Raw genomic sequence first — 16,846 nt, forward strand, 5'->3', positions numbered from 1 at the left:
CAACTGTCATAAATATATGCCAGTTGCCAAGTGCCTGAATTTTGATTGTGGGATCATGGGGATGCTGCAATAGTTGTTAGGTGTGAAAACCAGTTGTAAGTCACTTCTTTCAGTGTCATTGTAATTTTGAATGGACACTAAACAAATGGTCATAAGTCAAAAGCTATCTAAAATCTTATAATAAATGGTTTGTGATTGCTAAGACGTATTATGGCAACCATATTTCTGAAGGAGAATTAATTTTTCAAGTCAGATTCCAGTCAAAATAAGTGTCAGATTTATGCAACTATGACTATTCTCAAAAATTCTATGCTGGAATTAGCTAATATTTGGACAGGAAACCACCATGAATATCCAGGGCTTTTAAACTCCCACCCACCAGACCCACACATCGATCCATCAATCCATTAATCCATACATCCAATCAATTCTGGAAGAAGGCAATGGTAAATTTCCTCCAGGGCAATAATTAGCTAAGAAAATAATAAATGAAATATCCAAGACCAACTCAATATTACTTACTTTGAGCCTTATGAGAGTTCTTGTGAAATTATTTTAAAAATCATAATCTGCCCTAAAATTTTGAGAAGCCTGATTTAGAGGACTTCAGTGATTGTGAGGAAAATCTATTTTAAGAGGTTCAAACATAGAAAGGGTTAAAGAAAAGTAGTTGACCTGTCTCCCCATGTGTTGAGTAATGAAATTCAAATCCCAAGAAAATAAAACACTGAGGAGCTAAGTAGTCAGGTTTTTACTCAAGTGAAGAATATTCTCAATTTTGCTTTGTTTTTTGAGTGCCTAAATGAATTGTCCCAGAAGATAACTGAAGGCCAGATAAAAGAAAAAGCTTCAGCAGGCAGAAACAGAGCTCGAACTGGACAGCAACCTAAGATCAGTGAATATAACTATTACAGGTTTTATTTTCTGGATGAAGATCTGAACTGTGTTTGGTATATGTACACATGTAACATGGTGATGCCAAGCAATTGATTTGAGATCAATCTTTTCAGTTCATCTCCTTCTCAACTTTCTGACAGATCTCTGAGATTGCTATATATATAAAATACAGATTTAACATTCTTAGTGATATAATGGAACTTATTCTGAGAAGCAAGCCTGTTTTTAATATATGCTTTCCCCATCTGGATAGGCTACAAAAGGAAGGATGGAGGGAGGTTCAGGGCAGAGAGTATTCCAGTTTTCTGGAGTAAAAGGGCTGGTGACATTTTCATTATTTTATTCTTCTTTTATTAAGAATGTTATTAAAATTATTATACTGTAATATAAAATACAAATGAAAATAAAGATAGGAAAATGGGAAGAGGGAAGAAAGGGGAGAGAAAGGTCTAAGTATAAGGGGAGGCTTTGGAGACTTCTTGTGGAAATCAGAGGTTTTGTCTATGCCACCACATTCCATCTACACACATGCACACAGTCCCATCACAAAGATAAATTGTGACATGTAACAGATGGCATTTTAAACAGAAAATGATTAAAAACACTAAGAAAATATAGCCCAAGCAGTCTCTGTAATTATAGGTCGGAATGACCTTGGAAAAAGTGGGGGAAGAAAGAGACAGAGAGATGGTGCCTAGAACTATCAGATAAGAGAGGGCATAGCTGGTAGCTGCTAATGGGTAGAAAGAAACTCAGAAAGGAACTTCCCTAATTTCCTGGACTGTGAAAGAGATGGAAAGAGATGTGTAGAGAAGCTTTGTGAGATTCTTGTTAATGTACCCTTACAATAAAGTAGAAGTAGCTCATCTAGTTGTGTTTCTTGTCTGCACTACCTGGGAAGGCTGATATCAACCTTGGAAGTCTCACAGTACAAATCTCAATCTTTTTACAGCTTGAGAGGTTAAGAAAGTTCCTTTCTTTCTCTGCCTGTTAAGGAGCTGTGGGCCATGCCCTCTCTTATCTGATTGTTCCCTAAGCACCACCTCTTCCGACCCCCCCCGACCCCCCCTCAAAACAAAGATCATTCCCAAATGTCATTATAGTTTCTTAGCTACAGGATTTCCTGAGGTTTTGTTCTTTACTTCACAGTCACAAAATAGACTATATTCAGCTCCCTAATACAAAGCAACAGAAACTGACTAATTGCACAAGGACTGTTTAGGAAAAGTTAGTCAAATGCTAATGGCAATGTAAACTGTCAGCAGCCAGTCAGAAGAATCTTGTTCCCAAAGAATAACTAGCAGAAATCAGGAAAATTTAACCAGGTTAAAAAATTTTAACCATACAAATTTAGAAGAAAAAAACATTTTTGTGTATTTAATTACTCAAAGTAATCTAAATCTGAACAATGCAATAATATCGTAGACATATATAATCTTATAATGATACCGGAGGCTAACACTGACAATTTTTGCCTTGTTATTGCTTGAAGACAATGATACATTTTGGTAAAAATTACATCAATTGTCAACACCTGAATATCAATTTTACCAACAAGAATAAAGCAATTGGGTGGTTATTTCTGTTTCCTCTTCATTTAATAACCATTTTCTACTCACATCAATAAGAACAAAAGAAGTAATTAAAATATTGTTGAAGTTCACATTCTTAGACAACAGAGCTGCATTTACAGCCATCTGAAGTATCCTGTTGACATATGACTACATTTTACAACATTTTTGCTGAAAACTGTCATTTACTTTCAGGTTTTGGAAAATAGTGAACCACTAGTTTACTTAATGATTTGATTAGCAACCACAGTGAATTACTTAATGACAACTATTAAAAAGGTCATAAAATTGGGTCAGTCACATGAATGATCCAATTTGCAACTGTCACAAGTTACAACTGGGATGAGCCTTATTATATTATGGTCATTATTAAAGAACTACCAGTAATCAATGGATAATCACAAGTTTATACAGTAGCCTTTCAGGAAGATTTCAAATGTACCAACGAATAAGTTCTGCTGAATTGAATTTGCCTCAATCCTATTTATATTATTATTGTATTGTATTGTTTACTGTAAATCTGACAGTTTCAACTTTCTTGAAAAGTTAAAATGATACTTTTCCTCTTCAGCTGAACAATCTTGCAATGGAATCTTAGATATTTTCATCAACCAGCATGGGACTTGTTCTAAATAACTGGAAGTAGGAATAGAATATTAGATTTGAAATCTCATAATATTTTACTAACCAAAGAAGTTTTATAAATGACTGCAGGGGAAAAATATAAGATGACAAAATTCAAAAAGATCATAAATTTCTCCAAAAGCTTGTCTGAATTTTTTTTTTTTACTAAGATCAAGTAATGAAAAGAAAACAAATGTTTACTTTATGTTAGTCCACGTAAGAATCTCAAGAAATTATTTTTTAAATTAGACTCAAAAAGGATATTTAATATAGAGCTTTGCAAGGGATGGATGAAATGTCACATGGTCTGTTAAGAATCCTTGTCTTTCAATACAAATAAACACAAAGCAAACAGGGTAAAAATGCTCTAATCTCTGAACTGCCCTGTGGCATTTTCTGTCTGAATTTGCAAGCCTAAATTTGGGTGTGTTGAAACTATTAAAAGGAATTGCCCAGCAGCTATACAACCCATTCATGAATACAGACATATTATATAAGAATCTAAGAGTACTATGTATCATTCTTGTAATCTACCATCTAACAATTCGACTGATGTAAAAAACAAAACATTATCAGTGTTAGGACTAGTCAAGAGTATGAAGCAAGTATGCTTACTATTATAATTAAAATTACAAATAAACATGTATAACACCTGTGAGCTAGAAGTGTTTCTTCTTGTGTCCTATGTTTTCCTCTATAAAAACACAAAAAAGCAATTTAGCAAAAAGATGAAATTTGACTACACAAGATGGTATTTTAGAAAATACTCCTCTAGAGGCCATATAATTGGATTTTTATGTTTATTTATTTAGCCTATGGCAGTGGTACAATTAGCTAGGAGACTACATAGTTAGTATGAAGTAGTAATTTGGCTGCCGAAGAGTGCTAGTCTCTTTAGTTCACACTCACACACTATCCAGGGTACACCACAGAGGGAACTACCTCCACATCTGAATGTAGAGTAACATCCTGCAGTGTCATGTGGGGCTTTCTCTCACCACTGGTGTCCCTCATAATTGAGTGCTTGCATCTTGACAGGTCCAGCACCAGCAGGGATCCCACTATCTGCACAAAATGTCACCAAGTTTCCAAATCTATTATTTTTATTATTATCTTTATTTATTTATTTATTTATTTATTTATTTATTTATTTATTTATTTATATTATTATCTATTTATCTACTCACATGTAGCATGATTCGAACTGTTAGGTGGGCAGAAGTGATGGGAGCTTACTTTGCCATGCTTTGCTAGGACTTGAACCACCAGAGCAAAGACCATCTCCAGCATCTTTAAGTCAAAGAGCTACCTCACCCCTTATACATTTGGAAATTAATTTTGATTTATATTGGGACACTCCCACCTTATGTTAGTAATGTCACAGTTTTAATTGACCTTAAAAATTCATAATAATAGTTTAGATTTAAATAATAATGATCAAAAATTTGGGGATAATATTTAATATATAAAGACAAATATACAGTAACTGAAAATTGGAACCTATTGTTCTCTTCTGTCTCAATATACTGTACATTACTTTCCTACTCACCAAACCTACTGTGAAAAATCTCCCAAACTATTTAATGAGATGATTTTGTCAGTTAACAAGGAGCTGCAGGAAAGCTTGCCTCCTCTAATTGCTGCTGCTGAGGTATATTTCATCAGTAGAAACAAAGCACTGGACATCAAAATTGTACTATATTTTAATGACAGCAAGAAATGAAAAAAATCCATTTTTTTAAAAAATGGACATATACATAAATACTAATCAGATTCCTTAGATATGGCTTTCTCATCAATAACTAATATATCAACCATTGAATACTACTGGCCAAACATACCTGACTACATCACCAAATTTATTTTGAATCTAGTATTAATGTAGAGGACTAATCCATGCACTCCAAACCACTGTAAGGATCCAAACTGTATTTAAATACTTCCAATACTCTTCTGTTTTAGACAGAAAAAATAAATTTAAGTATTATTCTATAGAATTTTATAGTAATATTTTATAAACTTAGAAATACTTTAGAAGCAGTATTGATAGGAATTTTAAAAGTTTCCAATTATTGGCCATTAGAAGCTCCTTACCTTGTCTATAGTGGATTTTAACTGTTAAAAACAATGAAGTTTAGAATTCCTCATCCTATTGTATTTCTCAGTATTATTAAATACCATTGAATAGGACATCTGTCTAGATTATCAGTAAAGGATGGGAGTTCGAGGCACTTGTTCTGTTTCTTCCTAGATGAGTGGTTCCAGTTAGAAAGGGAGGAGAAATCAACTTGATGACATTCATCTGAAAGGTACTCCCTTTGTTATTTACATGACACCACTGGAAAAGGCTATCTATTATATATGGGTACGGAAACATATCTAACTATGTATCATTACCAAGGGTGAAAGGACCTAAATTGTATGCTAGTTATAGGACTATTTCATTAATATAAAAACTAATATCTTAACTGCCATACTGGCTAAATACTTGCAGAAGGTCTTACCAGATATACTTTATTTTTTCCCACTAAGGTTTATCAAAAAATTTCAGGTGCCAGTCTATTTGCAGTTATTGATACACCAGATATAGCTAAGGACAGAAAAAGGTTTTGATTTGGTTCAGATTAAATTATTAAATAAATTGATGAATAGATATGGGTTTCTACAGGGTTTTATTCGGTGGTTTGAGATTTATTACTTGCAACACAGCCCCAAAATTGTCACAAATCAAATTATTTCAGACTCTCTTAAATTGCAATGCAACATTTCTAAGGGCTATCCACTTTTTCCCTTGTTAATTTGTTACTTGATCCTTTGTCCACTGTGATAAAGTCAGTTTTAGTCATTAAGGCAGAGGTGGTATTCAGCAGGTTCTGACCAGTTCTGGAGAACCAGTAGCGAAAATTTTGAGTAGTTCAGAGTACCGGAAAATACCACCTCTGACTGGAGATTTTACAATATCCTTCCCCTGCCACGCCCACCAAACCATGCCCACAGAACCGGTAGTAAAAAAAATTGAATCCCACCACTGCATTAAGGATATTATAGGATCTCCTCCTCTTTCAATGGATCAGGAAGTCATCTGCCTGAGGTACTCCTAAATGTTCTCATTGTTCTGAACTTTAAGACTGTTTTGTCCTCTTTTACCTAGGTTACAGTTTTGCATTATTTCTATCAAGCTAATTTTCTTTATTTTCTACAAATGATCACTAGGCAAGTTGAGCCTGTGCCCAAAAGAGGCTTCGTATACTTTTAGTGGTATGCAGTTGTGAGCAACATTAGCTCAGGCCTAAATCACCGCATTCCTTGTACTACAATGAGCTTTTGATGAGACTACCTTTGAAGGTAACTATTCTTTGCCTCCTAACCACTCCCTTGTCCCCTTAGGATGCTCCTGTTTTGTATATCTCAAAAACACTGCAATCAAACTGCAATTCAAGGGTGCGAGTCATAGGAGAGCTATGAAAGCAGTTTATAGTACTCTCCGGAAACCTCTTCCCTTCCATTCTCTGTGTTGTGGGAGTGGGGGGTCAAGCAAGAGAGGAATTGGTACAGAGAGATTACAGAAGCTCTGAGGGGTGGCAGAGCCAGTGGGTGTTGGGCAGCCAAAGGGGTGTGGATGGGGGAAGATAGGCAGGAGGGACGATTTGAAACTACTTGCAGTTATAAATTGAGGTGGACTGCCAAGCACCTGAATTCTGATCAGGACTGCAAGGGCACTCCAACGATGGAAACTTTGGACATGGATCCTAAGTTCCTTCTTTCAGCACTGCTGCATCTTTGAATGATGTCACTGAATAGTTGTAAGTGAAGTTAGCTGTTTGCCCTTGAATGCAACAAGAGTAATGAGATTGCACCGGCAGCTGGGAAAGGGTCAGACAAAGGAGTTATGTCCATGGAAATTGTTTATTTCTTTCAACAACCCCCACCCCCAAGCATAGAAGAGGATGAGTTGACAGCAAGATCACATTGTTTTTGATGTGTAGAAAAGCAAACAGCTTACTTTCTTGCAGTTTCTTTCCTTCCAATCGATCTGCTCAGCAACGGGGATGGGGAAGAAAAGGAAAAAAAAAACCTATAGGCCAGGCATAAGACAAGGCATACTGATTGTGATAGTGATCACATAATTGAGGGATGCTGTGCAGTAGTAAAGCTATTTTTTTCAGCACTGTCATAACTTTGAACAGTTGCTGAACAAATGATGGGTAAACTAGAATTTAAAAAGAAAGAAATGGCAACCATATAAACACATATAAATAGCAGTGAAGGTAAAACAAATTCATCAATAACAAATCAAAGCAATCATTGTATGGGCTCTGCCACATGAGCCTAATTCCCAGACCTGACGACAGAACCAGGTCTTTAAGGCCTAATGAAATGCCAAAGGACTGAGCCTATCTAATCTGGGGGAATGATATTCCAAAATGTAGATGTCATGACAGAAAAGCTCTTGCCAATGGGTTTCTGGATACAATTAAAATGCTGAGTTTAAGGTATAATGCCTATATCATTTGGCTCCTAGGTATTTGTTTGCTTGACTGCCTTCACCAACTGATATGTCCAATATATTCTATTTGATCAAATTTACTACTGTTAGGAGTTTAAGAGAGTCATGAGCAGGTTTTCACTGCTGGTGAAATAGCCTGCCTTTCAAAGCTAGATTAGTATCCATTCTGGTAATCTTCCAAAAGTTGGTAAAAACAGGTTTTCAGAGAATGTTTTGGGTGTAAGGCTGATACCATCAGGGATTATTGGCATTATGGTATTTGAGATATATTTTAATGTTTTATTGAAGTTATCTGCTAGGTTTCTCTGATGGTTATAGTGGGATATAAAGTTTTGGAAAATGTATTTCCCACTCAGGGCTGTTTTAATTCCTAGAATTTTAATGCTGTTCCTATTCAGATCTAAATATAGTTATCTGATTCAAATAGCATGGGTATAAAAGGGCAGTTTTTAGATACATATAAGTTTCACTCCATGAAATATTTATCCACAGTAACTTTCAGTTAAAAAGCTTGTTAGGTGGCAGTACAAACCAAACTGCTCTGATGAAACAAAAATCTTTTTCTCCTTTCTTAACCCAACATAAAACAAGAAACAAAATCTTGAAATTGCACATGGCTGACTTTATTAAATCATAATTAGGAAGTGCTACATTAGATGCATTTCCTCCAATTGGATACTATAATCAGGGAGTCCCCAACCGCTGGGCTGTGGCTCACTTGGAACTGGGTTGTGCAAGTGGTGGGTAAGCACACACAACTGTAGTTGTGTAAGTGGTGGGCGTGTACGTAAGCACTGTTGTGCGGACAAACCCGCTCGCCTGCTGCTTGTGCAGACCTATCCCCTCTCCCACCCCACAAAGTCGGAAAAGTTAGGGACTGCTGCTTTAAATTGTGAGACAATTACATGGACATTAAAAAAACCTTACGATTTTAGTGTAATTTTAACAGTATTTCTAAAAGTCACTCATGAACTCTTTTGTATTCTTCCTATGAGTAAAACAGAGAACTGAAAATACTATTGCTTCTGTAGGCTAGATGATAAAAACAAAATGTATTGCAACAATGAAATGTTTTACATTACTGCAATGTAATGCAGAAGCAGTAGATAAAGTTAATAAAAACATTTACACACAAAATGGCAGCCATGAGCATGGCCAGATGTAAGACACGCATTTCAATACAAAGCCTCTTCTTCTCCTAGATGTGTACTATTTTTTTTTAAGTAGAAGACAACAGAGAAACAAATCACTGAGTTTATTTAATTTATATGGCTGCCCATCTCAACCGGGTGATTCTGGGTGGCTTACAATTTTTTGAGCTGTAGCCATCTATTCTTGTAAATAAAGATGCTGCTGAAGACAAATCCCAATGAAAAAAATATATGAGCATATTGATGTCTACCAAACATCATGTATATATTTGTATATGCTTGCATGTGTGCATGTTTGTGTGTGTATACATGCATACATATACACAACACTGACTGAGCTGTAATAGATTTGTTATAAAAAAATAACATTTTGCAGTTTGTATTTACAATGTGACAGAATACAATTAAAATGAATTAATGAAAAAAGTTATTGACACTATTGTACAAAGAACACCATCCTTATAAGTAATCCTCGATTTACAACCATTCGTTTAACCACAAAGTTACAGCAGCATTAAAAAAAGTTACTTAAGTCCCATCCTTGCAGTTATTATCTTCATACTACTCCCCGTGGTCACATGATTGCGATTCAGGCCCTCGCATTTACAATGGTGGCAGCACCCTGCGGTCACAATCTTCCCAAGACAACTTCTGACAAGCAAAGTCAATGGGGAAGCTGGCAGGGGGAGTTGCAAATCACAATCGCGTGATATCTCACTCACTGAGTGATTCGAGTGATCTTACTTAACTATTGCTGTTTAACAATTTTTGTTCCTAATTTGGGCCTTAAATCAAGGAATACCTATACTGTAACATAGTATAGAGCTGTGGTGGCACTGTAGTTAGAATGCAGTACTGAAAAAAAACTCTACCCACAGCCAGGAGTTTGATCCTAACTGGCTTCCATCCTTCTGAGGTTGGTAAAATGAGGACCCAGATTGTTGGGAACAATACGCCGACTCTGTAAACCACAGAGAGGGCTGTAAAGCACTATGAAGCGATATATAAGTCTAAGTGCTATTGCTATTATAGAGTTATAAATTAAGATGTTTTGGTTATCTATTTTCTGTGTTAATATAAATGGCAAGCCCAAATAAAACTTTTTGTATGTTTTATAACATTACAGATAAGCAGAAGCTGTAAAAATATCTGTCAGGTTTACTTTAATCTGGATTTCACATTGAGGAAAAGACAGGATTCAATGTCCCCCTTCAGTTTTGTGACTTTATATGAATAATATATCATTCAGCAATGGTATAATTCATACAATTCAGCATAAAATATCTTAAATAAAACTTCAGGTTCCACATGTAAGTTCAAAATAAGGAAATGTTCTTGTCATTTCAATACATTAAAAGCATAAACATCCTTATAATCGATACCAATAAAAAGGGAGAAGCCCTAAGAGCTTAAAAAAATGGAGTTTCTGATAATGTTTGGTTACAATGTTCACATCCCTTGTATCTCTTCCAAGGACCATGAAGTAAAACCCTTAGCTAAATTTGAATGGGCTTTTCATGCCTTTTTCATTTATTCTGCTTTAACAAACTATATTGCCTCTTTCTCCTTCTCATCCCTTCCTTTTAATTCCTTATTATTGAAACAGTTAATAAGCTTTAAATTACTTTTTACTAGACCAATGAGATTTCAAAGCCCATATTGCTGATTTCTGGTCACCTTGTAGTCAAAATAATTTTCAGAATGGATAACTATATATATGTACGCATTAGGACTTTCATAATGGTAGGCAGATATTTTCAAGGCATTTTGTAATATAACTCTGATAAAATTAATCATAATTGTGGAGCTGATAGAAATTGCTACCTCCAGTGCAATCCTATGTGCATTCTTTTTTAAATAAATCCCAGAGAAATATGCAAAGGATTACAGCCTGAGGATCTGAAAAAAGATTCATCATGGGACATCATGAGTTTTTTTGAAATCAAAACTCAGTTATGAAATTAGCAAGTAGCGCCATGGAGGTGATTCAGAACATACAGAAGTAAATACAAAACAATTTTCAAATCTTTAAAGCTGACATGTCTTTTTCCAGCTTGCTGGCTTTTTCAGAAACTGCTCCCAGCTGTCTCTGTATGCATGTGCTCACACAGTCACAGAGACAGCCAAGTCAAACACCCAGGATGCAGAAGACTTTTCAACACTAAATAGAATTTAGCAAACCCTATGAAGACGAATCCAGAATAAATCTGTAGGTATTTTGCAGACTAGGCCAAAAAACACTGGAAAATAATATGCTGAAGCTAGTACAGTAATATTCCTAATTGCATGTTTGCTCTGCTAGCTGTTATTCTTTCTTAAAATTGTAACTTTAAACTGACAATCTAAAATTCACATATGGGATACTCCCATGGTTTCCATCAATTACAGTTTAATGCTAAATATTTACAGTATAAGGTAAGCCAGATCTTTATTAAATCATATTTATGAATGAGCAAAAACTTAATTAATATGTGAATTAAACATACTAATGTAAATGGATGGAATATTTATAAGCAACCATATAAAAATTGTGTATCATCCTCCAATCCTGAGGAAACTGTGTGTAATTATATGAATACATGCTTAAAATCATATCTTTATATACTACATTTAAATTTAATTTTTGTATACTATGATAAAGTCATCTATTACCAGTTTAATTCCAATTAAATCAATAATTTTATTACATTTAAGAAATGGACACAAAATATAATTTCCAGATATTATTCAAAAGCTACTAAATCTCTATAAAAGGCTGAAGTAAAAAATATTAGATGAGTAATTAAGCAGTGTTACTGAATTGCCAGTGAAATAGCAATGGCATAATAATGAAGATACAGTATCATTTTCTTACATTCTAGTTTATAAAATTCAACATAATTATTAATAATCTTGGTTATTGTATTATACATACTTCATAAAATTTAAACTTTGATTGAAGTGCTCTAAATATATTACAACACATAAATGTTAAGTAATACGGTTATTTAATACATTTGGAACAACTCCTTTTGACGTGAATGTGACTAATAAATGCAATTAGATTAGGACTGCAGCCTTTAAAGTTTTCTAACTATAGTTTTCAACCATAATCAAGATATCTTGCTGATACTTTATCTTCCACTTTTAAAGTGTTCTGCATTAAGTATTAACATACTTTTAACATCTCTTCTCTGCTGTAGTTTTCCATATTATCTTCTACATCCTGTTCTATATTTCTTTATCCAGAGTCACCCACTTTTTAAGTCTAAATAATAATGAAGCACAAACTAATCTTACATAAATGAATATTAAATAACTATTGTGCAGTTACTTAACACCAAAATTGTTATGTATTTTCAATATTGTTCCTCAGAAAGTCAGGCAAATTACAAAAATTGAACTTTTGTCACTTACAGTTCCACATCAAAAACAGTAAGTATTTTTGAATGTGTTATTTTCCATAAAAATATCTACATATAAAGTAAATATATAATCAAAAGTAGATTATGAAAATAATTACATTGGTTAAAAATAAATTGTCAGTTCTGCTTTCCCTCCAACTCTGCCATAATACTTACAAATCCTAAATAATGGAGAATTATATCTGTTAAACTTTATAATTTTTAATGATCAAGCTATGCTGAATGTAAGTCCTGAAATAATTCAAAACTGCATAGAAAATTTATATGGCTATACTTAACATTTCAAAAGTAAATTCTAAGATTTGCACTAATTCTAACATTTATTTTAATACATCAATTGATAAAAATATGTTTAAAGATCTGTCCACAGAGTGTATGTATGTATGTATTATGAATCCTAGACACAAAGGGTAACATACCACAAAGTTAATTCTAAACTAACTCTAAACATATTGTTACCTAAATATATTGTCCAAAATATTGCTTTATATGAACATCTCTATGCACTTTGTATATATATTACAGCATTTACAAAAGTTTTATATTCTTATTACTGAGGAGAATATGTGTCTTATGATTTATGATTTTATGATTATGATTTATCACTTGTTGCTTGTATGTACAGTGAGAGCTTATACACCGAAGACAAATTCCTTGTGTGTCCAATCACACTTGGCCAATAAAGAATTATATTCTATTCTATAAATGAAATGGCTGCTGCAGACAACGAGAAAGGGCCATTTCATAGGTTTTTGTGGAGAGTCCAGTTGTGTTTGGTACTGTCTTTCAACTAACAATCAGCAACAGTCATTCTATTCGGGTACCTCAGAGGGAAAGATGGAAAGCAGATTTACTTCCATCTGCTCTACTAAATGAGACCATCATATCAGACACCACCTGTCCCCGAAATGTTTCTGTTCAAGCCTGTCATGAAAACATTGTAATGCCCAAATAAGTACCCAAGTTTTCCTCTTTTTCTTTTCATTGTTTGTTCTTACTTATATGCAAACTACCTTGGAAGTTTTGTGGCAGAAATGTTGTAAGAGTGAACAAAAGTTATGCCAAGCCTATGCTATTATGTTACTATTATGTTTTTTTTCATCCTGTATGTATGATCTACATGTCTGGCACCAAAAAACATGGGAAAAGAAAATAATTTAGAAACTGCAGAAAAACATGAATTACTCTTAACAACTACGTTAATATTTTATTTTTCAGCAGTATCCATCCTTAGTGCCTGATTAGTGTAATAATTCTAAAAAAAAAGTTTTGTGTTTTCCACATGCTTTGGCACTTGGAAAAGTATATACAAACATATTAAATAAAATAATAAAAGTTCTTTCACCATGCTGGAACAACACATTAACTTCTCAAAGTATAACAGAGATTACAGTCAACATATGTGGTTATTAACATATTGATATAACTGGTATCAAATTCAATGCTTCAATTATACCCTTCTGTACAGTGTCTATGTATATGTATGCTTATGTGTAGGCATGTATGAAGTGGGCAGTATATTAAAAATAATATAAACACATACATATAAGTTTTAATGACAACTATGCTGCAATTTCTTCAAGCAAGAAATGTTCTCAAAGATTACAAAAGAGTTCAGGGATATTATCTAAGAAACTGTTAAGTTTGTCATCCTAAAACACACTACATTACACCATGCTACACTTATTACACACTAGATCTAGAGAGTTTAGTGATATTGAATAAACCTGTTAAAAATTGCACTAATTCTTTAGCTGCTCTGAATATTTTTAAATGAAATATATAACATAATAGTTTTTTCAGATATTTTCATATAAGGATATTAGAAAAAACACGGTATGTTCTCTAATTTCAAATAGATTTTTGTAAAAATCCTATAATATCATAAAGACCTTCTTTGAATCATATCAAATATATACAGTACGTTTTAATACCTGGAGGTCATACAATAACTATTCTCATCTGACTTCAGCTCCTGTACTCTTAACTATTATGCACTAAGAAGGAAATAAATAACCACTCTTGTGATCATGCCAATATTATCTAGCTACCAATTGTTTGACATTTCAGTTTTATAAAGGCCTGTTTTATTACTGTATGGATGATGAGCAAAAATAAACTTAGGTCCTTTGTTTTCACAGCCAAATAAACAGTAGTTTAGAATATATCTAACTTCGACCTTCATTATTTTCACATAATATACATATCATAGTGATTTCATTATTCCCCCTCACACATACACATACACCTCAACTCAAACAGTATTTTCCATCATTTTTTGGTATTAGGTGTTAAAAAGTCATGTTTACATAGGCTGACAGGACCAAGGCCAGTTAAAACTCCTCACTCCTTGAAATCAGAGTTTCCCAATATAAAATTATGGTTACTGATGAATTAAAAACTACAAAATAGATGCATACCTAAAGTCTTTAACAACAGCAATACCAATTAATATAAATCATTAGCATAAATATAAGTCACACGAAAACATGAACAAATTGTGGAGAAATATGCAATTGTTAAAAAAGTATATGGTTAAACTTACCCCATTCTAGAAACTCCAAAATATTCTTCTCTCTTCTCAAGGGTGAATTATTACATTCATCATAAAGGCAGATGAGTATATCCAACAAGGTTTCCACACTAAAGCATTGCCCATTGGTCTGAGTTGGCCCATCCAAAATAAACTGTTCCAACTGTCTCAAGCGCACCTCTCCAGACATGGCTGCTTCAGTTTTTAACAGACTTTCCTTCTTTATTATTCTGTGCTATCTTTGACAAATCTAGCACATTAGAATATATTACAGTTTATAATTTTTTTTTTGAAAAGTCAGTGTTTTAAAGATGGTACTGAAGGTATAATCCATCTCAGAACTGCCATTCTGAGAACTGTAACTTTGTCAGTTTTTCCACACATACATCTACAATATATACAGAGTATTACAGAAAAATAATTACCCTAAAATCTCCTTTAATAACATTTAAAAGAGAAAATATATATTTTATACATTTAAATAATAATAATTAAAATTTAATCCCAAGACTGAATCCACTCTTCTGTCATCCATATAGATTTTTAAAGGTCTTCTCCTTCATTCGAAATTCAGATCATGAAACCCAATCCCGAAATGAATCCTTCTGCATCATTAAAGTGTAAAGTCCCCATTCCATTTGCATCAACAATTCACTTTCAAGGAAAGAGCAGCAGGAAGAAAGCTATTTGAAGGTGGGAGGGCAAAAAATAAAAAGCACAGGATTCTGAAGATCTAGTGCTGGAGAATATCCACCACCTCCACCACCTTCTTCTCCACCTTCTCCACCACCTCCACCTCCACCTCCACCACCTCTTAGAAAATGCATTAGTGGCAACTCTTCAGAAAGTGGGGAGTGTGAAGAAGAGAGGAAGAGGAAGAAAAGTCCTCAGAAACAGAATCCTTCCTTAGGGCAATCTGTGCCACTCTTCCATTAAGGCTCTTCACCATTCCAAAAAACAACGTATAATCCGAATTTCCTTAACCTCCCTCCCCAATATACTGGGGAGGGGGAGCATGTGGAGGGGGAAAGTCACACCCCTCTTTAAATATCGGGAAAATAATAATTGTCCTCTCTTAAATACGGTATCAGCACATCTAGTCTAGGGAACAAGAGAAGGCTGGGCTGGTAATAATCCTAGCAAATCCTCTCCATATCGCTGCACGTCCTCTAGCTCCTTGTTTCTCTTGACAGGGCAACAGGATATTGCCATTTTCAATCTACACACATCTCCCACTCCGCTTGCGCGCTTCCTCCAAAAGATGCTGTGGTGCTGCTGTTTTCTAGTGCAAGAAATGAAAAGATGCTGCCCGTCTTTCGGTCCACCATGCTTAGGGCATCTTCTTCGAGTAGCGAACAGTGATAGCCTGTACTCCCCCCGACTCCTTCCTCCGTTTCCTCTTCCTCGTCGAGGTTGTTTTCCTCTCCTCTTCTTTCACCGTCCGCCCTCCTTGACTCCACACAGCCTCATGCATAAGCTCCGGCTGCTGCCACTGAAGTCACCGGATCCAACATGGCGGCCTCTTCACCCTCCCTCCTAAAGCTCTGGAGCGAGCGAAGCTGCAGAGAGGCAAACGAGGCTGCAAGCTGTTGGGAATGAGAGGGAAGGAGCGGAGAATGCTGGAGAGATGCTTATACGGCAGCACGGAATGCAGGGATACAGGCGGACCTGAGGGGAGGGAACAGCAACCGCACGGAAACGCCCTGCGGGCTACTGCAGGACCAGGTTGCTAAGCTAAGTTTGAGGCTCTTCTGCCTGCGTCAAGGGCTCTCGCCCAACCCGCAAAAAACATACCTGTACTCTGCAACCCCATCTCGCCCTTGAGACTTTTAAAACTCTGTGGCTACTTTGCATTTGATCCAGCCGACCTCTTAAAAGCACTTCTCCCACAATTTCTTAACAGTTGTGGTTTGTTCCCTCCCCACCCACTCCCCGTCTATTCTGCGTTTTTAAAGGGAAAGTATTTGACGACGGAAAACTGGAAAGAACGCCCATTTTGCTTCCAAAACTCTAAAGCTGCCTGTGATACCTATTGATCGATTGACCCTTAGATAGGTAATAACAGAAAAGAAACATATGATGTTATCAACCCTTTGCACCCCGTTTTAGGGGCATGGTTGTTGAAAATGTAGGATTGGTACAGTTGGTGACTAACCCTA

At 35.0% G+C, this 16,846-nt stretch overlaps 1 protein-coding gene across 9 annotated transcripts in view; it reads right to left on the reverse strand.

Moving 5' to 3' along the window:
- The window catches only part of CDC42BPA (CDC42 binding protein kinase alpha), a 154,388-nt gene extending 138,308 nt beyond the window's left edge, over window positions 1–16,080 (reverse strand). For all 9 annotated transcript variants that reach the window (XM_087964912.1, XM_087964927.1, XM_087964893.1 and 6 more), the window contains exon 1: window positions 14,700–16,080. In XM_087964912.1, coding sequence (XP_087821038.1) covers window positions 14,700–14,877 — 178 coding nt within the window. In that variant the 5' untranslated portion in view covers window positions 14,878–16,080. The remainder of the gene's footprint in view (window positions 1–14,699) is intronic.
- Between the last annotated feature and the right edge of the window lie 766 nt (window positions 16,081–16,846).

The sequence above is a fragment of the Notechis scutatus genome, chromosome 1 (genome assembly GCF_049901735.1).
Source record: "Notechis scutatus isolate UNSWTSFEM ecotype Mainland chromosome 1, rNotScu1.2, whole genome shotgun sequence".
In the NCBI taxonomy this organism is placed as follows: Eukaryota; Metazoa; Chordata; class Lepidosauria; order Squamata; family Elapidae; genus Notechis; species Notechis scutatus.